We start from the raw sequence: 25,461 nt of genomic DNA on the forward strand, positions 1-25,461 counted from the left end.
TCGAAAGCTACGTCTAGACAGCCAGACTTTTCACACAATCAAAGTGTACCAGGTGCATGGCATCGACTTCCATTCGAAATCGTGTATAATCAGGGAGGAAAAAAACGTAAAGTTAAAGCCAACTAAGCGTGCAAATCGGGGCACAATGGCAAAACAAACGCCCGCATAATTAAAAACTCTGCTCTATGCTTGAAATAATATTCATAAATTAAACCGAATTCAAAAGCAAGTGGTGTGAAAGAACACTCGATGTAAATAAAGATAAATTCGGTTTTCAATTAAATTGGGTAAACATTTCTATAAACTCTATTTTATGCACATTTTGTGCGCACAATAATAGAAAGATAAACTACATATAACCAATTTATCAACAGGATGGACAAAGTGATACCCAAAGAACTCAAAAACAAATGTAACAAGAGTTAATTAGTTCCAATAGTTGTTAAGGAAAATATATTTAAATAAATAAATAAATTTAAATATTTATTTATAAAAACTTGAATGATTTTAAATTTTTATTGATGTTCATTGAAATAGCTTTCTAAAATGCAATAGCTTTTAGTCTGTTATTCTCTCTCCCCTACATATACATTTCTTCGAGATTGAGATATAAAATTTTGAATAAAAGTATCCGAAAGTCTGATAGTCGGATTAGCATTACCTCTTCATATCTTTTCATAGAATTTCCGAAATTACCTTATTTAAACGAAAATGGTTCATTGTTCAAAATTGGTAGCAACTTAGTTTGCCACATGCACGAATGGATTAAGTGTGTACGATTATTCACAGATATTCCATAGAGCAAATAAAACAGAAAACTCAATAAACTGTTAGCCAAACAAATTGTGTGTGTGTGTGTATGTGTGAGTCTTTGTGAGTGTGTGGGACTAAGATAACACCATAATTATACATATTGTTGTTTTTTGCTCTTTACGCTTAGTTTTGCATAATTCTGAAACAACATTCATGTATTTCTATTTTTGGTGTGGCATTTTTGATATGGTATTTTGTGTGGAATATGAACTGGAAATTCAAAAGTAATTAGCATTTGCATGATTTTATGATATTATGATTTGGTTTTGTAAGTGCATTCATGTGTTCATTTATGTTAATAAACTGAGTTTAGTCCATTGGCGCGGCAGGTCAACAAATTGGTCCAATTATTTGCTGTTGGCAAACACATCGTAAGCCTCTTAATGCCCTGTCCGACTGTGGCAGACAGTATTTGGTAAATCTCCTGTCACAAATGTTGACTTACATTTGGATCAGTAGCAACAGCACATAAATAATGAAATTTAATTATGACTTTTCTGGGGAATTGCCGCAAGCTTAAAAATTTCCACCCAGATGGAGTTTTTCTGCTGCCTGCCTGCCTGTTTTTTTTTTTTTTTTGGGCTTGGTTTGGTTTGGTTTTTTCATTTATAGTATTGCTTAAGCCGTCAGCAGGTTTTAATATTTATGGCCCTGTTCACGTGCCTTCGAAACAATTTAAAATCTTTTTTTTTTCCACCTGCCTCGCATTGTAGTGTAGTGGTATGTATGTATGTATGTATGTATGTATCTGGCCGCATGTCTAGGCACTATTTGACATTTTGTGAAGCAACTTTGGCTGAGAACTTTTCAAATATTTGGCAATTTCATTGGTTTACTGCAGAAGCCACACTGCGGCAGGCATCTTGGGGTTAGCCGCAGTCGCTCGAGTTTGAAGAGTGATGCCAGAGTGAATCTGAAAGATTTATTTCAGTCAAAGTTTAAATACATACCCATACTTATGTACGAATATCTTCTATCTGTGTGCGTATAGTTTCAGACAAAACTTTCAAATTTGTTTGTGCAAGCCATTTGTAAACGTGGTTTGTTTTCATTTTCCACTGGCGCCATTTTCATGGGCGCTGGTGTGTAAACTTATTTTGCGTTTAACTATATAAATCTTGGCGAATTTTTAAAGCCTCTGGAATTGACTATTTGTAGTTTATTTGGCCACTATCTTAATGTTGGCCATCTCAACGATTATTAAGTGCTATGCAAATTTAATGCCTCAAACTCAATTATTTTCTTTACGCTTGACACCAAATATTTGTTTATATTATCGTATCATAAATGTCTGTCTGCTGACAAAGTCTCTTTACCAAGCTTTGCAAACTAAAGCTGAGCTTATCTTGGGATTCTCTTTGCCAACTCTTTCCCCTGGCCATGCTGCAACAAAGAAACACATAAAATGCTTTTAAAAATCATCCAGCGTAAAGTTAATTTTTCAAATATTCCAAGCAATTGTTCCTAGAAGCAAAATGTGCCCCACTGCAGCCACTTGAATGCCGAATGCAGTGCAGTCAGTTGCTGGTTGCAGTTTATGGTCTGTTGCGGACCAAACTGACTTTGGCTTGGCTCGGCTTCGTTTCGCTTTATATATCCCGACGCCACCCAGGCGCATTAAAGTTGATTTTTTCTTTCGTTTTTCTTTTGGCCGCGCAGTGAAAATTGCAAAATAAATTACTTAAAAGCAGAATGACAGAGAGGTTGAGTGGAAAAGAAAATGGGAGAGAATGGAGGATAAGCTACAAGATATACATTGCAAAAACTTGACTTGTAGCGCTCTACCCTGTCATTCAAGTGTCCGACAGCGGTTAACGGGCTAAATCCCTACAGCCACGAGATTCATGCTTAAAGTGAGTTGAGTGTTTCGAGTATTCGTTCTCTTTTTTTTTTTTGCTCAGTCTCATTTCATGTGCTCGCAAACGCATTTCAATTATTGAGTCATAAAATTTGATTTCACATCAAGCTTGTTTTTCAATTTTTGTCGGCATGCTGCTTATTTATGTTATGTGTTATCCTTGGAGCTTTTGCCATTTGCCAAGTGCCTGATGTAATTTCAACCTGACACGTCACACGGGGGACAGACAGAAGTATGTATGCACGGACGGATGAACGGATAGACAGACAAACGACCAGACTGACAGACGACAGGGACACGCACACGCCTTGAGAGCACACAAAATTGCTGTAAATGGATGCGAGTTAAAAAGCCAGCAATTTTAAATTGCTGCTGTCGACGTTAGCTTCCCTTTTTCTCCCTTCGCCTCACATTTCCCATTCTCATTTTCCTGCTTTTCGGGGTTTGTCTGTTTTGAGAGGAAGAATTGGAAAAAACGGGAGCATGCCCTGTCGAATTTGTGTGTCTATGTGTGTGTGTGTGAGTCTCTGGGAGATTTTATGGAGGATTCCTGCGCACTTGATGTTTATGTGTCAAGCTGCTGCTGGTTTGCGTTTGTTTTTCTTCTGCTACTTTTTTTAATGTCGGCATGGTTGTAAATAATGAATGCGTTGATTTCGAATCATATATTTATGCCAAGCGGGTGTACACTATAGAACAAAGATTTTAAACATTTAGGTAACAGGAAACACAACTATTGAATACTTTTTTTGTACCCAATGACATTCAAAGAAATGTATTTTCATATTATTGCCTGGAATCTGTTACTCTTAAAAGTATTGCTTATAAAAAACACTCAACCATACGGACGAGACAATCAGAAAAGAGCTAAATCATTCGGATATATGCATTTTTCGGAGATTCCCAAAGCTCAGCCGATAAGTATGCAACAAAATTGTGCTAAGCTGATTTTGTTCTTATTTTGTTTTGGTTCGCTAGTGTAATTCAACTGTTTATGTAAAATGGCATGGCAAACTGCTTCATATGTGTGTGAGTGAGGATGTGCTTGTGACTGTATGTATGGGTAAGAGAGTTATGTGTATTTGTTTGTGTGCATAATAAAATTTGCACACAAAACATGTGTAGAGAGACGCCCAGCAGTGGAAACATTTTCCCAAAGAATTGCTTATCGTTTGGATGTTGTTTTTGTCGTTGTTGTCGTTGTTGTTGTTTCTTAGTTGACATTTTCACTGGTGTTTCATTTTTGATAATGTTTTCCCTTTTTGTCGTTCAAAGCTCACGTAGGCGTATGAGTGATATGATTTGCATTTACATACATACACACATACAAACATAAATACAGAATGTGTGTGTGTGTGCTGTAATAAGGCATTGAATGTTACATAAATTGTGGGTGATGTATTATTTTGTTGAGAGACGTTTTTTTTACGTTTCTTTTGCTTCCGCTGTTTGAAGAAAAGAATTCCTTTTGACATTACTCGAGAACACGAAACATTTATGTGTTGGCATCTTTTGTTGTTTCGCATTTTACATTTAAGTATCTGCCGCAGTATTCAAAAACACATATTTTTGTGAACAATTCATTTTTTGGTTCGTCCCTTCTTAAGAATTTTATATTTGTTTCTTTTGCCTGCTGCTGATATGGCTGACATACCAACATAAATGTTAATTTCACCAAGTCAAACATTTGCTGTTTGCCATTTTGCGGCATAAACCAAATTTATTGGTTCTAAAATTATTTGTCTGACGCACAGTGACATCATCATAAAAATTTAAATATTTTGTTTGAATTTACATCACACATACATACATATGTACGTATGTATGTATATACACACAAACTCATATTTTGATGTATAGACAATTTCAATGTGAATTTTAAGTGGATATAAAATGGCTTTAAAGAATTTGCAATTTACAATTTTATTACGTATTGTATTTCAAATTGAATAGCCACTTTTATTTGACGACATTCGAATTCAGATATGGTGGGAATTCTTCAATACAATCTTAGCAAACAAAGGTCACCATGGCTTGTATATATATATACATATATCGGTTTACTCGTCTCGCTCATCTTAAAACCAAATTGCATACATTCACATCCTGCATCGGTGGCTATTCCTCAATGCAGTGCAATATACACAAGGAAACGCATTCTCTTGGCAAACAATTTTTCACTCAATATACTCGTGACTTTTATGAGAAATTTTCAAATGTGCTCTTTGTCCCTATGTACTACTTACTTACTCACTCCCCTTTGCTCCTTCTGCTACTCCTTCTCATTCCTGCAGCTGCTCCATTGGAATGTTGCTTTGGCTATGATCTGAGAGTGAACAATAAAATGGATTTTATGTGAGCCATCAAGATTACTTTGTGCTCTTCTATTTGCAACTAATTGAATTGTTTATAATAAATAACGTAAATGTTAGTATGTGAGTAAATTGTATAATACAGATGATTTGGACTAGATATTAAGCAAGTAACGCCATGCGTTGACTTTGATTAGTAAAGTTTAAATCAAACAATTCCTTATGTGAAGTAAACTTATTAAATTACATTCCAGCACTTTTATTCCTCCAGTAAGCAAGCGAAAGTATTTTAAAACCAAACCAGATTTTAGCTAAAGTTAAGCCTTATTAAACCTTTTCTAGGCACTTGTGGGTCTTTTGTATTATGTGATGGGTAAACACTTACGGTATTCTTGAAGCTTGTCGTAAGTCTGTCTATCTCTCGCTCGACGCAGCTGCAATGAAAGAGATAATTCAGTTAGTAGGGACTTATATGGAAGTTATGAAAGTAATTAACGTGCCTAAACGTATAATGAGAGTTAAGACAGTCGTTCCATCAATGCCTGAAGAAGACTCAGACACCTTTCCACTTATCACATATGTACACACAATCGCACTCACACACACACACACACACACACTCACTGACATGCATAAGTTTATTCTTTATGTAAATGCCTGTAATAAGCTTCTGTATATTACCGCTGTGTGCGTGTACTTCAGACGGCATCAATCATACGCCATGTTGTGCTCCTCTGAACTTTGGCTAAACATGCGGAAACGTTAAAGAGAAGACACATACATTTCCACATACGCACGCATTTGACTGTAAGGCAAAATTGAAATTTTATCGTCTAGAACGAACACAAATCCCCCGCTCTCTTCCACATTCTTACATACACCGACACACACACACACACACACACACACACGCAGTTTGCCACAACATGAACATCGAGCGCCAACAAGAAATTGTCAGCAACAAATTGCCAGCAGCCAGACACGCCTTTTAACCAAGTTGAACTGTTGCATGCGCTTCATCAACATCATGCTTAGAGCTGCATTGCCGACATTGTAGACATGCTAGCGAACGAGAATGAAAATGGAAAATAAAGTGAGGGAGAGAGAGAGAGACAGAGGGATTGAAAGAAGGAGAGATTGCAACTGTATGCGAATGAAAATGAGAAAATCGTAGCCAACAATGCGTGCTAAGAATTGCCCAACAACTGCCACATGTGTCTGCCAGCCAGACTATATGCCGTTCCCCCAACTCAACCAGTCAAACAACCAAACAACCAAACAACCAAACAACCAAACAATCAAACAACCAAGCAACCAACCAACAAACAATCGCTCAATATTCAATGACTTTGTTTGCATCATTTATGACCAAATTTCCATTGGAAACTAGCAATCTGAATCATATGACAGACCAGAGACAAGAAATTTGCCAATACCTAATGAAAACTTTGAGATTAATAATTTTCTCTTGCAAATTTAAAACACAAGTTTGAATATTTTTACTCAAACTATTAATAAAAGAATTATTTTATATTATTAGATAATACAATGTTACCTAATCCGCATTTAATATAAATAATCCCTAGCAAGGTGTTAAGACTTCTAAAATGCATTTACACGCGGTGCTTAAATGACATACAAACTACAAAAAAAAAATGTTTTGTGGAAAAGAGAGAGGCATGTTGGTTGCTTTTGTGTGTGTGTTTCACAGGATAAAGATAATCAACTTCTGTCATCAGGGCGAATGCGGCTTGATACACGTAGCAACAGCTCGACATTTTTTAATTGAGTTTACGCTTCGAATGAGCAAAAAGAGAGCAAGCGAGATAAAGTGAGGAGAAAGAGTGAGAGAGCAACTGCAGTCAGCAAGATGAGCGTTATGAATGCGGCAAGGACTGTCAGGACTCCATACGTATGCACACTGTACTGTGTATGTGTGAGTGTTTGTGTGTGTCTGGCGCATTATTCGCACTCAACTGAAATTGACTCGCTTTGCGGTTCTTGCACTTGCTGCAAGTTCCCTTTCACACATTCTCACACACACACGCACACACACCCACACAGCCACACATTATCAGATGACTATTTGCCAAGCTACTGTAGTTGCCGCAAAAGATTTTTAATTAAGTTAATGAAGTGCATTGTGTGGTTTTTGGTCACATGCTGCATTGCGAGTAGCTGGCTAAGAAGTTTAGCTCACTTTTGATTATCTCCATTATATTTAGTAATGGGAGTCTCATATACATTACAAAGATAAATGAGCACAGGATAGTTGCCATTTCTGTTGGGTGAAAGTAAATAGTAAATATTTATGACGTTGCGCTGAAATGTTACGGTGGTTGAATGGAGGGCGTTGAAAAAGAAATGGCAAAAAAATGCAATCAAAAACGTGAGAAAAGTTTCTATTGCATATTTATGTGCGCAGCTAGCGTAAAAAAGAAAAACGAAATGAAACTGTGTTAGCATTGTTGATTTCCAAATGCTCTGCTTGGGCATACGAATATATAACTGAGAGGTAAAACTAGTTGCAACCGGTGTACCAGTTATAAGGCGTTTTGTAATAAACGAACCCAGTAGAAAGTATAATAAATAAATATAAAAGTATGGCGCGAATCTGTTGGGTTTATGAAGAGAAAAAAGGAAGAAGAAAAAGCTTTTGAAAATGCTCTGCACCAAAAATGGTTTTCAATTTAGTTAATTTATGGCTCGCATTGTTGGCATTCGGCAGGAAAAGCGTCATCGTTTACTCTGCACAATGGCCATATTTATAGCCATTTTATTTTGCCATTTCAATGCAATTATGTACTATATATATATAATTGTATTTTATGGTGAAGCAGCCAGCTGTGTCATTTGAAAATGCATCCCAAAATACAAACAATAAATAAATAAAACGGCGACGCAGAATGAAATAGCAAAAAAATAACAAAAAGTACAGAAAATCCGTCTGCAAAATTCAGAATTTTATCAGGATTGTCGTAAATCCAGGAGCACACAAACACAAACACACCTCACTGCGCCACCCCCCGTCATTGTTAGTTAAGTGCAAAGTTTTTAAACGTTGGTTAGCAGCTGCTAATTAGCATAAAGTTTCCACTGCTTTTAGTTGTTTAGCTGGAGCCGGCATATGAGCTAAGGGGGCATAACAGTTAGCTAGGCACTTCACATAGAGATGACGGCGCAAGGAATAAGTCCATTCATTTTCCATGCTGGTTTTTGACAACGTCACTTTTCTTAGAACCATCTCCATGACAGTGCATTCTCTGCTTAGTCCTGGGCCTTTCTTTGTGCCTTCTGCCCGGTGGTGCTATTCTTCATTTCCTTCCATGGCACTTTGGCCTGGCGCCGACACAGCTGTCGCTTTTGTTTGGCTTGAAGCACGTCTCGCTCATCTCTTTGATAAATATTAGTTTAATTCTGGCGTTTCTCCTTCTTTTTTTCTTCTTTTCTTTCAAGGCTACCAAAGAAGCTTCAGCTTTCAATTTCAGACAGCTCAGCGGGTTGGCTGTTTTGGTCCTTGCCTTGGCCCACTCTTTAGTGGCTCGTTTTCAATTTTATATTACCCGAAAACGCATTTTAGCCCATCCTTTTTTCTTTGTTTTTTTCCACACTGTTTTGTCTTTGTGTTTGGCGTTTTTATATTTCTTCCTCGTTTGGCTAAGTGAAAAATGTAAATATTGGTATTTGATTGAAATTCGAGAATATAAGAATAAGGACGCGACAGTTTTGTTACACGATCAATTTTGCTCAAAATAGAAACCAAACCCAAAAAGCAATTACAAAATAGGCGGAAGGAAATTCAAGATAAATGGGTTTTCGCCGTAAAGAAGATAGACTGGCAAATGCTATCTTCGAAATTAAGTTGCAATTTTAATGATTAATGATGATAAACAAGAACGTTGTGTAAATTTGAGCTGTGAAAAGTGTGTTTGTTTTCTTTTTAAATATCAAGGCTATACAAGGTTTGTATATATTTCAGAATTGGATATCTTTGTGAACAGTTCTCAACTAAAGCAGAGCTAAGAGTTGAGTTAGCTACAAATATTGTATGAAACATATGCAATCTAAAACATCCATTAAAAATAAAACCATGTAAAACTTAAATGCAATTTTAAACGTTGTCTTTGACAATAGTAAATGAACCTGCTTTAATCTTTGTGGGTTTGAGATTTTGAGTGATTTCCTTCACCTGTGTATGTGGAATCTGTCTACATTCAATCATCGGCACTTGCTTTGGCATGCTCAATTTGATGCTTTGTGTTGCCATTGAACGAACTAGCAATCGAATTTCAGATACTTGCAATTTGCGGCATTCAAAAGAAGGCAAACGCAATCAATTCTTTGCTTTTGCCAAAAACTGTCAACTGACAAGAAGAAACGGGCCACTGGCAATCAAAACCTTGATGCATTTCACGTTCGCCTTCATTGAGGAAAAGTTCCCCATTATGTGTGTGTACATATATCTGTGTGCGTATTTGCCATTTCATTCATAAGATACATATGCTGGCGCGTTCCTCGCAGTTCTCTGACAAGCTGTTCAGACATTCACCAGATTTTCAAAATGCTGACAGACACGTTTCTTGCATAGAATATCAAGGAAACCTCTTCTACTTCCTCTGGCCCTCTCATGACATTGCTTACGTCTTCCCTGCTTACTTTTCATCTTTACGATAGAATTATGATTTCTTTATGACGCATCAATGTGACGTTTGAATTGAATTTTTTCATTTTTCGACTTTTAGCTTGTTTATTTCACTTTTTTGGCAATGCTTCCCATGAATTTTTGTCCAAAAAGTTTTTTCCTTTACTGTGCGCTCTGACATGAAACGTATGCTAAATTTAGCCAAAGATAAAAACAACACCGACAAACCGATGAAAAAGAAACGCAAAGCTTGATAGAAAAGTTTGCTGTGCCATTTGATGGATTTTCCTTTGTGGTGACTATGAATTTCTGTATAATATACAGGTACGACAGGTACAAATATCGTTTGTTGATATCAAGTCACGCAAACTTCAAGTTCAGCACTTTGCTTGTTCAATTATAAAACTAATTGCATGGGAACAGATTTGCAATTATGGCAAACGAACAGATTGAAAGTTGTGGAAATTTTTCTTTTGCGTTTGTCAATAAATAGCTTTTTCCCATCCATTCTGGTTACGACCTCTTTAAATTTCTCATTGATTTGTCTGCTGGTGGCGTTTGTTTGAACCTCTTCGCCTACTTGCCACGTTTCTCCGTTAACTCCTGCACGCAGAAACCATTTTCTCCCTTAAGGCGGTTTGCGATAAAAATGCAAACAGCAGCAACAGTTGCCCACCCATGGAGCAGGATGAAGGGCAAGCAAACTGACCATAGCCCGAAGACAGCCTAGGTAATAAACATGCACCTGTTGCTAGGGCGGAAAAGGTTGCACAACGTACAGCTGCATCCGCACGCCGGAGTAACCCAATGAAAAGCAAATGAAATTTCCCCCCCAAGAGCCAACGGCAAATAACATGAAGCAACCAGCTATGCAAGGAAAAACGTAGTAAGTTTATACGTAGATATATCTGTAAAATGTATATTAAACGATTCCGAATGAAATTTCCATTGCACAGGTCAAAGTAAAAAGATGCAATTTCATTTTTACGATTGCTGCTCTCAGCGAAACAAAAAATTCACATAAAAGCCAAGAAGCTGTGCACATTAAATGCAATTTAATAAAAAAGAAAAACATTAAATCAGATATTAAAATATAAAAAAATATTGTTTGAATCAAGAACTCGATTGCATAATTGCAGTAGTAATGAAGTAAGTAAGTCGTCTCGCCGACTTGGGTATACCATACACCAGGTGAAACAAATATTTAAAATTTCGAAAACCAAATGTATGTCTACTAAATTGTTTTAACATACCTCATACCATTTGCTATCTCGCTCACTCTACAAACACACAAGCACTCTAGCGCCGCCACCAGCCAACGGCCAATTCTGCCCTTTTGGATCGAGTAGCAAAATACGTTCATACGTATATTTTGTATGTTTCTAGTCCGATTTCAATCAAATTTGGTAGTTTGATAGAAATAGATAAGATTTATTAGTCTGCCAAATTTGATCGCGATGGTCAAAAAATTGCAAGAGCTAATCGGTTTTTTCTAAATTATGGAGGCGGAAGTGGGCGTGGCAACATATTAAAATATATGTATTCTGCGCGCATACTAAGCCAATATACATACTAAATTTGGTGAGTTTAGCTTTGTTAGTTTTCGAGAAAATCAGTTTTGGTTAATTTTCAGGGGCGGAAATGGGCGTGGCAAAATTTTTAAATAGTCAATATCTGCGCGTCTATTAGGCTAACTTACATACCAAATTTAATGTCGGTAGCTTTCATAGTTTTTAAGAAAATCAGAGTTATGTAAATTCCGGGGGCGGAAGGGGGCGTGGCAAAAAGTTGGAACAATTATTTTCTGCGCGCTAACTAAACGAGTATATAACCCAAATTTGATGTTTCTATCTGCTATACTTTTTAAGAAAAACAGTTTTATGTAAATTCTGGGGGCGGAAGGGGGCGTGGCAAAAATTTGAAACAAACTCGATAAGCGTACATACTACACGAGACTGCATACCAAATTTGGTGGCTCTAGCTCTTATAGTCTCCGAGATCTAGGTGTTCATACGGACGGACGGACGGACGGACAGACGGACATGGCTAGATCGACTCGGTTTTTGATCCTGATCAAGAATATATATACTTTGTGGGGTCGGAGATGCTTCCTTCTGCCTGTTACATACATTTTGGCGACTTTAATATACCATTTCACCCTATGGGTGTATGGTATAAAAATATATGCAAATTATTCCAAGATTATTGCTTCGTAGTCAATTCTGCCGTAATACAAAACCAAAGGGCCCGGCTAACTTCAGCCGCTTCGAAGCTTGTATACACTTGCCAAATTTTTCGTTACTCTTCCCTTGCCCATAGCTTGAAGGCTACTTTGAAAAGTAGCCAAAATTAATACACCCTATTATTATTAGGGTATAAAAGGTATCTTCGTTTTGGTCAGAATTCTGGTAAACTTCAACACAAACTGTGTTCCATTTTATAATATGTATTTACTTAACTGATTTCTTGGCCATAACTTGAATTTCTCAAGGGAAGAATTTAGTTTCACTCACCTTTTTTTTTTGAGGGTGAAAAGTGGAATTTTTCCACTTTATAAAAACTTGTCAGCAAGTGTTTTCTTTTTTTATTGGTTTGCATTCTGAAAATTCCACAGCGTATTTTTTATTTTAAAAATAATAACGGTCGCTATACTTGGCATGGGAATTTAATTAAAAAGTTTTTTTTTTCTCTCTGTCGCCCCAGCAACACGAAGACGAAGAACAGCAACAACAATAACAAGAGAAGCAAAATAACAACCAACAGGCGACATAAACAACAATGTCCTCTATCTATTCTTGGTATAAACTTTGGCGCCTATTTTCCGAGCACTTGGAAAACTTGCAACTCGGGTAGATGCTTAGTGTGTTTATCAGGCGAAACTTTTTGTTGCAACCATACAAAGTTTGTTTTTGTTGTAGACTTTGTTATTATTATTATTTTTGTTTCTAGTTTCACTTGGCCGACAGCATAAATTCATCAATTTCAAGATGATAGAATGCAGCATTTTTTACTCTTATGCAAATCGCCAGAAACTTTCTTAGGCGAAAAGAAATACATCATGAAAAATAAACTAAAGGCGAGCAGAGGAAAAAGAAATTTGCATCGCGAAAAGCTCATTAAAAATTGGCAGCTGACAGCAACTGCAATTGCCTGAGCAGGAATGGCGATAATTGGCGAAAGAGAATGGGAGAACTGCCCACTCGTTGGGGCAACAAGCATAACGAGAAACTATCTGAAAGTCTCAACAATGGCTGCGTAAACAGTAAAAAGGGCCAAATTAAATGTTAGTTACTGGACCACTCTGACCCATGAACCTTTTCATTTCTTACGACGAACAATGTTGGTTCTCCTGCTGCTTCAGCTTCTTACGGCCAATTGAGCGTTCATCCAATTGAGTTAGAATTTCCATTCAAGTGCCAATTAGCTGCGGTTTCATTTCTAGCCGGTCTTTGTTCCAAATCAACTCCGCAAGTCCGCTAGCATTTGATCTGCTTCGGTGCTTTGGCGATTTAAAAAAGAAACAAAAAACCCATTGAGTTCACTTAATGTCCTAAAAGTAAGGTTGCGGCTCGTTTTTTTCGCCTCGATTCCTATCGTTTCCTAGCTTTTCAACCGCCCTCATGCAATTTCCGGCCAACCGGGTGCATCTTCATCCGTCAACGGTCTGTGGCTAATTTGCTCAAATGCCCAAAACGGAACTCCCAGTCAGAGTTCTCTAATTGAGGCACCCGACCAGCCCAACTGACGATTCACAAATTGTTGTCTGAGCTACGAATCGGATTTGTGCTACACTGTTCAATAAAATTGTTGAACCGATCGCATTGATAGTACTGACTGGAAATCAATAAGCAAATACTTCACTCACCATTGTAAATTCTTTCTCAACTTGGCTGGCAAGTGTAGTCTCCTCTGGTCGCTATTCATTCCCCCAGGGATGACAACTGTCTGCGTCTGACACAATTCAGACCAATGATGGCGCTCAATGTGCATTATCACAAATTATGTCACGTATCAGAAACTTTTAAAGTGCTTAACTTTTATCGCATAATTGAACTATGAGGCGGTTAAGTTTTTGTTCGTTTTCATTTTGGATTGGGCGAATGAAAAAACTTTTTAATATCAACATAAACACACATTTTCTACTCTCGCTCACTCTGCTACCCAGGACAAATCCTCTTTAACGACTGAAGGGTACAAGGATAGGAGACACTATGGATATCCATGCATGTGTCGCGTCGTCGATTCGCCAATCAACATCATAGTCAACGATGACAGCAACTATAACCGCAACCATCACAAATGCCATTAGTGAGTGGCGGGCAAGTCGTGTCATGGACCAGCCAGGACCAGGGAGGGCCAAGGACCCAGGACAACGAAGCCAACAAAAGCAACAGGAACAACAATGCAATGGCATTAGTGCCTAGTGCTAACGCATCGTAAATTGAGATTTCTATTTATTGTCGGCAACATCAGCCACAGCCGCAGTGGAAGCCGCATCTCTCAGTGGCAGTGGCATCCGGACCCCGCCGCAAGTTCGTATATCTGTCAGTCAATCCAAAACCCATTCTATCCCATTCAGTTCAGTCCAGTTTAGTACACTTTCGCCCACTCAGTTCAAGCTATGAACTTGACGCGGTCTGGGAACTTTTATAAAGTCGCTTTAACATTTTTAATGGACTTTTAAGTTTGCTTTTATTGTTTTTTGTTCCTTTTCTTTATATACGTATATATAAGTATATTGTATACCCACACCATCTCCCTTTTATACATACATACATATATAAAAATACATTTTGCATGAGTCGTCGTTTAGTGTCTAGTTGTTGTAGTTTCTGCTCATGTCCCTTGCAACTAAGTGGAATAGAAATAGCGTAATATATATTTTTAGTTGTATTTTTAATGCGGGGCAAGTTAAAAGCAATCCACCATGATACCAATGCCCATTAGTGAAAATGTATGGTGGGTCAAATAAAATCCTCGCTAAAATAATAGATTCCTTACAAAATGTCCCTCGCAGTGGACTCATTCGTTTAAGTTAACTAAACTGATATAAAAATGTAACTCTCTTATAAGTTCTCAATTCCATAGAAAGCTACTAATGCATTTGGTATTTATTTAATCGATCTCTTGCTGTTAGAGTATTCAAACTTCTTGTCTATTCGTTTGCCATCACAATTTTTGCCAAATGCTCCTTATGTCAGCTATCATGCTCGAAGTGCTTAGCAAATACAATTAACAATAGTTGCACTTAGTAATATTACACACGAAGAGACATAAGTGGACTACTTCTTGCTGTTGGTTGTCAGTTCCAAATTTCTATTTTCATTATTATTTGAATCTATCAAGTTGTTTGTCTCTCACTTTGGCGATATGTTTTGTCTGTCAACTAGTTTTCGGTGCCTATTCTTAGGCAAGGCAAGGCAAGTCGTGTCAATCATAGCGAAAAGCCCCCGAAGGATGCCGCCAGTTGACAGTTGTTTGATAAGAAACTTGTGTTGATGGTTGGTTGGGGTTTTGTATTATGGAAATTAAATTGATATTTAAGTGACATCCAAAGTGAGCAAGATAAATTTTGTTGGTTGACGGGCAAATTGTTTCGTCCATTTTATCCATTTCTATTTTGCTCGTTGTTCGTTGGAAATAAAATGAAATGAAATTTTGATGAGCTTAAAGGCTGCTTAGCAAAAGAAAAGTTTTGTGGGTTGCGCTAAGACGAAATTGTTGGTGGATCTGGAGTCAGTGTCGGAGTCATTATGTTTGGTGTTGTATTGTTTTGACGTGCCCAATGGAAATTTGCCAGGAGAGTCTAATGAACCAACAGGCCATCTGTGGGTGTGCGGCTCTTAGTGTGTGTGTGTGTGAGTGTGTGTTCAAACATGTGCGTGTGCGTGTGGTCAGCTTATGGCTTGCGGTCTAGGGACTCTGATATTTGACCTTTTAGCTTAAGGGCTTGCCAAGTTTTAGCTGAAAGGTTTAATTAATATGCAAATTATTTTAGCATGAGGCTAGACGACTGTATGGCAGGGAATGTGGTAGGTAGGTACTTGTTTCATTTGTTTAATTAAGTTGAAGCGAGTTAACAAATTTAAGTAATTTTGGCTTAACATGATTTTCCACATGAGCCCGAAATTTGCAATGCATATTTAACTTTTCTCTTTTGACCACAACAACTTTCTCATTTCATGTTTGCAATTTCCATCCAATGGAAAGAGTTGTGAGTTTACTTTTGGTTTTTTTTTTTGTTTTACAGTTTAACCCGGAGGTTGAAAACCTTCACATTTATAAATATTTATGTTGGACAACCATTTTGCCGTGTATCTGGCAGCAGGTGACATACAAGAACAACACATTGCTATTGCTATTTGCAATTCGAATGCAGATACATTTCCGGTTTTCGAAAATGCATTTCCGCTTCCACCAAACTTCCGTCTGTCTCTGACTCCCTTTCTCTTTCTCTTGCTCTCAATTTCTGTCTGTTTGCACGCACATATACTTTGTGGATTTTGTGACAAACATTTTTAACAAGCTCGCAAACATTTGCCGTTTCCCACTCGAGAACCATCCACCACGCCTTCCCAACCCCTGTTGGCCACTTTGCCGCCTAATGCACTTATTTGGCCATTCAACCAATGTAATTTGGTTACACAATTTTGATACGATTGAATGCATCGATTGGTCAGGCAATTGGAAATTTATTTTGATATTTTTTATTAGTATATCGCATGGGTTTCAGTTGACAGTGCATGAAAATAATAAATTAAATACATTTCAATTACAACTCTTGAAAATTAAATTAAATACTCCTACGATAGAGGGAAAGATGACTACATATCTCACACCTACAAAGAATTCGAGCACTTTTCCAACCGCCTGCAATTTTGCATTGTTTGCCAACTTTTTCATAGTTTTTTTTTTTTTAGCCACCATTTGAAAGCTTCCTTTCATCCAGCCACCACTTCTGGCCTCTTCATGATGCCACAACACAGGCAATCTCCAGCAAAAGTGCTCCACTATATGCGTTTGCCATATCGAATTTCACACTTTTTGGCTCTCAAAAAAGGCAATCATGAAGCACTTTTTGTTCGACATTTTGGCTACGTCGACAGCGCCTGCATTTGCAATGCTTTTAATCATTGTGGCTTTTTTTTTATCCAGAATTTATATTTTTGCGACTGTTACCAAAGTCTCATATTTTTTTCATTGAGTAATGTCATAACCACGATTGCCAATGTTTTTTGACGGCTACAAAATATAGAAGTGCGAAAAAACTACAAGGTTATTAATTTTATGTTTGTACATTTAAAAAAAATGCTTAAAGTTTATTTCAGAATATATTTCACTATGTCTGTTCCTATTCAACTTTGAACCAAAACAAACATTAAAGAGCAGTAATACCACGCACTATTTCAAATTAAAATAAAACCAGAGGGCCGGGGCTAACTTCGACCGCGTCAAAGTTTGTATACCCTTCCAATTTTTTTGGTAACTCTTTCCTTACCTAAAGCCATCAAAGTGGAAAAACGTTTAAGCCAAAAAGGCTAATGTTTGCGAAAGAACGGCCTACAATCTTAGCATAGGAAAGATATTGATCAAAGTCACTGTTTTCCACCGATCGTTCCTATGGGAGCTATATGATATAGTAACCCGATATTTATCAAATTCGGCACAGTCATTAACAGATACACTAAACTAACAAATATTTAATTTGAAAGCAATCGCGTCAAAAGTGACGAAGTTCTTGAAGAAAGTCACTGTTTACGACCGATCGTTCCTATGGGAGCTATATGATATAGTCACCCGATCTTGATCAAATTTGGCACAGTCGTTATTATGTATAACAAACTCACCAATATTGAATTTCACGACAATAGCTCAGAAAATAACGAAGTTATTGAGAAAAGTCACTATTCGTGACTTTGCGGTTTGTATGGGAGCTATATGATATAGTGGACCGATCCGGCTGAATCCGAGATATACAACGCCTGCAGTATATACAAGCCTACATGCACAATTTCAGCTCTGTAGCTCCAACGGTGTAGGAGGAGTTTGCGTTGATCCAGACGGACGGACAGACGGACAGACGGTCAGACGGACAGACGGACAGACGGACGGACGGACGGACGGACGGACATGGCTATATGAACTCATCTCGTCATGCTGATCAAGAATATATATACTTTATATGGTCGGAGATGCTTCCTTCTATGCGTTGCACACTTCTGACCAAAATTAATATACCCTTTTTGCAAGGGTATAAATATAAGTCGAATGTATTTAAAATTATACAAAATCTAAAACGTGACCACACCTATTTTTGCTGATCTTTGTAGCGTTCTGATAACCTTATGCAATCACACATGAACGATTTAATAGTTGACTTTCCAGTCTATTGCTATATTTAATTGCTTAAATAATAACTATTAAAGAGTTTTCTATAATTTCTCATACACATGTGGAAGACCATAGACAAACCACGTGGTATCAACCATACAGAAAGAAAGAGTTCCGTATATGTATGTACATAAAACATAAGTAAGTACATGGCTTGCCAAGAATTAGCCAAGTGATATCAAATAAATAGTTACCTTCAGGAAACGGTAGCAGTTTGGACAATTGATAATCAATTACACTTATAGGGACTTGCTCTACTAAAATGTCATGCATAAAATGAAATAATGTAGTGAAATCTTACAGAGAAAAGAAACTAGTTTTAGGCGGTTCGTACCAGGCTACGCCCTTGTCTCAAAGTTAATGTATTTGAATATTTTGAGGAAAACCTTCACCATTGTAGGCAAAAAATGACAAATTGGTAACAGGAAGCTGAGCATAAATGCTTTGTCTCGGCATTCACGTATAAGGTTTGTAAATTTGTATTTGAAATTGATCTTTCGGCAATCCTGCAAAATCGATTTCCACTTATACTTAAGTGCTTTGGTACTCTGATAGCAGACTAGTTTTCTTTTAAAACAAAACAAGTGATACAAGTACATTTTAATATTTATATATGTATGTGTGTATGACCGAGCCTTTAACAATTGAGATAAATGCACTCATGTTTCCCATAACTTAGGTAAAATAATAATACTTAATAATTATGAAAGAGTACCATATAATTTAACATAGCCCCGTGGAACACCATAAGCTATCCATAAGGTATCAAACAAATAGTCCCCCTCAGGAAACGGTAGCACTTTGGTTAATCGATAATCCATTGCATTTATAGGTACCTTCTCTACTATAATGTCATGCTTAAAATGAAATTTAATAAATAAGGGTAAGAAAACAGTTTTTGACAATTCACTTATTAACTTACATTAAATGGGCACTTATGATTCACATTGGCGTACGGTGAAATAAATTCAAAGAAATATTTCGATACTGGGTTTGCTGCGTTGACATTCCTCAGAAATTTACATCCATCCACAGTAAGATTATACAGAAATGGTTTGTAGCCATTAAAACGTTTAAAAAGTGACCAATTGGTCTGGAATTAAAGTGTTTCAAATAGGTATATGTATATATAGTTTCAAGGTCAATTCTTCTTGTTCCCTACCGAAAAATTGGTAACTGGAAGCTGATACAAATTCACTTTAACTGTAAAGTATTTGTAACTTCTGTTTACAGATTTTATGTAACATGATTCAAAACCACAAAACGCCTTGTCAAGACTTTCACATTTGATGTTTGTAAACTCAAATTTAGAATCAATCTTTGCAAATATAGCGAAAAACACGGTGAACCAAAATACAAATCTATAATGTGACCACATCTTGTTGTATTTATGGATCGGCAGCAACTATACTAAAGCAAGCTATGTATAAATAATATTATTATCCAATGTACAAATATGAAATGATAGTCGACTTTCCAGTCCATTGCTTAATTGTATATTTGATGGCCATATTTAGATATTTACATCAAGCCGATATTATGATAAAATAAATATTTTTTTTTATACCCTTGCAGAGCATTTATATTGTCTAATAATCATCAAATGTGTTTTGAATTCAGTAGTTTAAAAAATATTTAAGCATTTTAATAATACGACAACTAATTCTGTTGATAATAAAGAACTGCAAGGGTATATAAACTTCGGCATAGCCGAAGTTAGCTTCTTTGATATTTTTTTTTAACATAATGTATTAAATATAATGACCCAATTCAACTCCAATAGAAAGTTTCTGTATTAAATGTAATGCTGAAAATTAAATAAATAAGAGCGGTATAATAATGGGTTTTTGACAATTCATCAACTTACATTTCATTCACATTAGCTTATTGTTTAAAAAAGTCAGAAAAATATTTCCCCACTGGATTTCTTGACTTAAGGAAAGGAAGGTTTTTGAATATAGTTTGAAGAACATCTGCTATTTTAAACCAAACAATTAATAACAGTAAGCTGATATAAATTGACATTTAACGTTAATATATTTGTAAATTTGAATCAGCAGCAACTAACGACAATTTGGCAATCCTGCAAAATCGATTTCCACTTAATGGTATGTTTAAGTGCTTTGATATTCTGATAACAGACAAGTTAGTAGATATTTTTAAAAATCGCTCTTTTCGTTTTTAAACAATATAACTGATTCCAGTATATTTTAATATTTATATATGTGTGTATGACCGAGCCCTTAACGATTGAGATATATGTATGTACTCATGTTTTTTTTATAACTTAGGTAAAATAATAATACGTAATAATTATGATAGAGTACCATATAATTTAACATAGCCCCGTGGAATACCATAAGCTATCCATAAGGTATCAACCAAATAGTCCCCCTCAGGAAATGGTAGCACTTTGGTTAATCGATAGTCCATTGCATTTATAGGTACCTTCTCTACTATAATGTCATGCTACGAAATTCAATAAATAAGAACAGTATCATAAAAACAAATAGTTTTTGACAACGAATCAACATACATTAAATGGGCACTTATGATTCACATTGGCGTACGGTGAAATAAATTCAAAGAAATATTTCGATACTGGGTTTGCTGCGTTCGCGTTCCTCAGATATTTACATCCATCCACAGTAAGATTATACAGAAATGGTTTATAGCCATTAAAACGTTTAAGCAGTGACAGATTCGTCTAGAATTAAATTGTTTTGAATATGTATATATATATTTCAAGGTAAATTTTTCTTGTTTCTTACCGCAAAATTGGTAACTGGAAGCTGATACAAATTTACTTTAACTGTAAAGTATTTGTAACTTCTGTTTACAGACTTTAAGAAACACGATTCAAAACTGCAAAATGCCTTGTCAAGATTTTCACATTTGATGTTTGTAAACTCAAATTTAGAATCAATCTTTGTAAAAATAGCGAAAAACACGGTGAACCAAAATACAAATCTATAATGCGACCACATCTTGTTAGATTTATGGATCGGCAGCAACTATACTACAGCATTATGAAATGATAGTCGATTTTCCAGTCCATTGGATCGGCAGGAACTATACTACAACAAACTATTACCAACATTGTTATCCAACCGTACAAATATGAAATGATAGTCGATTTTCCAGTCCATTGGTATATTCAATTGCTTGATATTAAGATAAAATACATATTTTGGTTGTAATTAAAAGCGCTTCTTTTGCATAATATACATAATGTATTGATTCTAATATATGTATTAGTGAAGTAAGTACGTCGTCTCGCCGACTTAGGTATACCATACACCAGTAAAGCAAATATTTTAAAGTTATTAAACAAATGCTTTTTACGAACATATCTTAGTATCTCGCTCACTCAAGCTCAACAGCACCTTAGCGCCCCCACGTTTATATGCATAACTTGGCTATTTTTACTCCGATTTTGATCAAATTTTGTATTTTGCTGGATATTAGTATCAAATGTGCCAAATTTGACTGCACAAGGTAGAAAATTACGGGAGATAATCGAGTTTCTTCAATTTACGGAGGCGAAGAGAGGCGTAAAAAAATCTTGATACATACAAAATGTGAGAATTTACTCAGCAAATATACATACCAAATATGGTGCTCTAGCTAGAATAATTTTTGTGATAAACGCTTTTTTTTAAATTGCGGGGCGGAAAAAAGCGTGGCAAAAATTTGAAATAAATAATCTGCGAGATCTAGGCATTGTAACAGTAGGACGGACGGACAGACATACAGACGAACGGACAAACGGACATAGATAGATCGACTTGGCTGTTGATGCTGATCAATAATATATACATATATTTTATGGGGTCGGAAAAGCTTCTTTCTGCTTGTTACATACATTTTGGCGATTTTAATATACCATTTCACCTTATAGGTGTATGGTATAAAAAGTCAGAAAAATATTTCCCCACTGGATTTCTTGACTAGATTTTCTCCAGGAAGTTACATTCATCAATTGCGAAATTGTAAAGGAATAACTTGTACCCTTTGATACGTTTAAAATGTTCCACATTGAACAGTAAAGAAAGGTTTTTGAATATACCTTGAAGAACATCTGCTATGTACTAGGTTACTACCAAAAAATTGATAACATTCCTGATGATTAAGTGTTAAAATATTTGTAAAATGGAATTTATAGATCGGCAGCTTCTAACAACAATTTCCAATCCTGTTAAATCCAACGGATGGAATACTTTTCAGTTCTTTGGTTTTGATAACAGGTCATTAAGTATGTAATTTTAAAAGCGAACTTTTCTTTCTGATTAATATATACTCTGATACATGTACTTAAATTTTTTGGACATGACTTGTTCAAACTAATAATAATTTATAAAATGTGGAGATCATATTAGGTTTCTGTTGCGACATATATGTATTACAACATTGAGAGTTTCGTAATTTTGAACATTAATCAAATTTTATTTAAATTCATTCAACGAGACTGTTAAGTATGATAAGACCATTTGGTAAATGAGCACATATTAATCATACGCACTGGTGCAATTACCATGCTTCTGCCACATAATCCCACTTAAGTGCTATCATCTTAGGCACACATCACAAACGGGCAAACAAATTGAAAGCATGCCACTTTAAGCATATTCAGGAACCATCATTATCATTGTCATCGTCATCGTCATCATCATCATCATCATTATTATGCAAAATTGAAATCCGTATCGTGGGCAGCCGAGAACTAATAAGTCCATTGCTATTTTTCACCCCTTCTCGACCCAAACCAAGTGTGTGTGTGTGTGTGCATGTGTGGATGCTTGCATTTCCCATGCAATATGTCAAAGCAACAGTTTCTGGTGAATTTTAGTAGAGCTGCCATGATGCTAAAGTAGCTGTCAGAGAGTAATGAAAACATATGGCAATTTCCTTGCCCTCAAGTGGCCCACAGACATTCATCAGGAAACAAAAAAAAAAGAAAAAAGAAAAAAAGAGATTATTAATTAGCATTGGGCAGCCTACAACAACAGCTACAACATCAACATTAACTCAACACATCTTGAGGCATAAGTGAAGGGAATTTCGAGAATGTTTATTGATGTTGATTGATTTATATAAACATTTCAGGCCAGACCGACAGGCAAATTAAGTTGTAGCCAAAACAATAAACAAAATGAGATTAGCATTAAAGCCACCGATCCATTTTCAAAAACTCTACCCTCTCCGTCCAACCCCTCCTACTTTCTCTTCTTTATAGAATTTTTTCAGGTCATAGATATCAGCCAGCTGCTGTCACATTTATTCGCTTGGCAGCTGAAAACTTCAATGGCAGCAAACAGAAATGACAGCCTGAAAATTTTCAACGCGCCAAATATAATTTGCTTAAATATTCATAACAGTGTGAGTGGAAATTCTATACTGCTGATTAACATGACCACATAGCACCATGGCGCGAAATTGGGGAAGATGAGGGCTGGGTTAAATTCCTCCCTACACACATACATACATACATACGTATATAGAATGGCATCAATCAAGCGGCATTTGCAACACAGCCACCATTCATCCGTCTAGTTTGTGTGTAAGAGCGTATGAGTTTGGTGTGTGCTATATTTGCGGTTAGCAATAATTTAATAAAATATTCCGTTTGGCACATTAACTCGCTGCAAACACATGGGGATCCCAGTCATCAAATTAGCCAAAATAAACTTCATTCAAATTATGCTTTGCTCATTTGTTGGGCCAATTTGTGCCATGTGGCCCAAAGACAAAAAAGGTATTCAGGAAAAAGAAAAATAAAATTTAAAATCAGTTTATTATAAGTAAGTAATCTAAGATTTTTCTTCTTCAAAGAGATCATAAAATCTTGTTTGACATTCCACGAATTTTAGCTTATCACATTTTGATTCTCGTAAAAATATGTTTCATCAAACTAAAATAGATCCATAAAAATTTTATAGTGCTTAGTAAAAAATTAATGTTACAATAACATTTTTGGGAGCAGCTTGCCACTTACATTAAATTCGTTGTTGACATTGCCCAATTATTATTTCAACAGTTTTCCCTCGAAAGGTTAAAATGGTAAAAACAAAACGTGCAAATGGAAGTGAGCCAGCCAATTTTTGAGGCCAGCTCAACCATGCACATGCAATTAGCTTTGCGAGACAATAGAAAGGGACCCCACACATCCGAGTACGTTGTTCACTGAATAGCCATGTAATATAAATTAGCTGACAATGTTTATCCTGGATGATTCTCGTGTCTTGTTCCTTGGGGAAATTTGCTGACGGTTGAGTTTCGTTATGTTTTGCTTCGTTTGTGGCATTTCCTTAGAGGGCTTTAGTTTATATGTCAAAGGTACATGTGTTGGCATTCGAAATTATTCCACAAAACTTATAGCAGGTGGGTGTTGTTGAAAAATATATACAATCAACCACATAAATACACCTTTTGGTTTTCTTTTTTGTTAGCTTTCAGAGTTTCTGCATTTTTAAGTTGAAAATCATTGATAAAAATGCCACGTCAGCGTTCGGGCAGCTCTAACGTCAAACCTGTTCGCAGGCAGAGCACCAGTAGCCAGAGTAAATTGCCAACGGTGGTGCAACAAACACCGAAAGAAACAGTCAAGCCAACTCCAACCCCAGCACCTGCAGCGGGCCGTAGTACCGGCGATGTGTTCAAGGATATGGCTGCCACTGCTACAGGAGTTGCAGTCGGATCGGCTGTCGGCCATGCCGTTGGCGCCGGCATAACAGGGGCTTTCAGTGGGCGTGGTCAAGCTGCTCGAGCGGAGCCAGCTGCGGAACAGACACAAGCCCAGCGTCGAAGCGAATTGGTTGAGGACGGTCCGTGCTCTTTTGAGATTAGACAATTTCTCAAGTGCAGCGAGGAAAATAGCGATCTGACTGTCTGCCAGAGCTTCAACGAAGCTATGCAGCGATGTCGGCAACGCTACAATCTGTAGGATCAGGCGCAATCAATGAAAACAATGAGAAGAAACAGTAAAACATGGTTTCTGTGACAACTGCTTAAAAAGTTCTGCATTCACACAAAATTTTTGGTTACTCTTTAAAAATTAAAATTTCTGAAAATCATTGAAAATTAAGAAAGTTTTTAGAATAAAAATTCAAAATTGTAAAATCGTAATTTTCAGCGGCAGCTTTAAGACAAAAACGTTAGCTTTTTTCGGTATACCAAGCATATTTTCAAGCAACCAGATCGCTCTCAAATTTAAGAGTTAGTTCGAGAGCTTAGCCAGGCATGGATCCTGCATCCTGGCTACGCTTTTGACTAACTTAAAGTATTCGAATTTAGTTAAAATACGTCAATTTACAATTAATTCGGAACCCAAAGATATAACTTTTCATGAATTTATACTTTTTTTAGTTACTGAATGAATTAATATCATAACATATTATATAAATTTGATTAAAAGGTTTTAAAGATTTAGCAATTGCATCGAAAGC

At 36.4% G+C, this 25,461-nt stretch overlaps 3 protein-coding genes across 5 annotated transcripts in view; 1 reads left to right on the forward strand and 2 right to left on the reverse strand.

Annotated features, from left to right (window-relative positions):
- Window positions 1-25,461, reverse strand: part of LOC6651409 (5-hydroxytryptamine receptor 1) — a 63,874-nt gene that overhangs the window by 4,240 nt on the left and 34,173 nt on the right. For 2 of the 3 annotated variants that reach the window (XM_047011239.1, XM_002073489.3), the window contains exons 2-3: window positions 5,369-5,417; window positions 4,918-4,997 (exon numbers count right to left, since the gene is read on the reverse strand). The gene's annotated coding sequence lies outside the window, so the exon portion shown is untranslated. The remainder of the gene's footprint in view (window positions 1-4,917; window positions 4,998-5,368; window positions 5,418-25,461) is intronic. The other variant, XM_047011238.1, reaches the window with a different exon arrangement.
- Window positions 18,718-19,394, reverse strand: LOC26529425. Its single transcript, XM_015176665.1, has 3 exons — window positions 19,194-19,394; window positions 18,939-19,109; window positions 18,718-18,873 (listed from the first exon to the last, which is right to left on the reverse strand). The coding sequence occupies exons 1-3, from the start codon at window positions 19,392-19,394 to the stop codon at window positions 18,718-18,720; spliced, it is 528 nt and encodes a 175-aa protein (XP_015032151.1).
- LOC6651410 (coiled-coil-helix-coiled-coil-helix domain-containing protein 10, mitochondrial-like) lies at window positions 24,324-25,079 on the forward strand. Its single transcript, XM_047011254.1, has 2 exons — window positions 24,324-24,397; window positions 24,466-25,079. The coding sequence occupies exon 2, from the start codon at window positions 24,510-24,512 to the stop codon at window positions 24,957-24,959; it is 450 nt and encodes a 149-aa protein (XP_046867210.1). The 5' UTR covers window positions 24,324-24,397; window positions 24,466-24,509; the 3' UTR covers window positions 24,960-25,079.

The sequence above is a fragment of the Drosophila willistoni genome, chromosome 3R (genome assembly GCF_018902025.1).
Source record: "Drosophila willistoni isolate 14030-0811.24 chromosome 3R, UCI_dwil_1.1, whole genome shotgun sequence".
Taxonomy (NCBI): domain Eukaryota; kingdom Metazoa; phylum Arthropoda; class Insecta; order Diptera; family Drosophilidae; genus Drosophila; species Drosophila willistoni.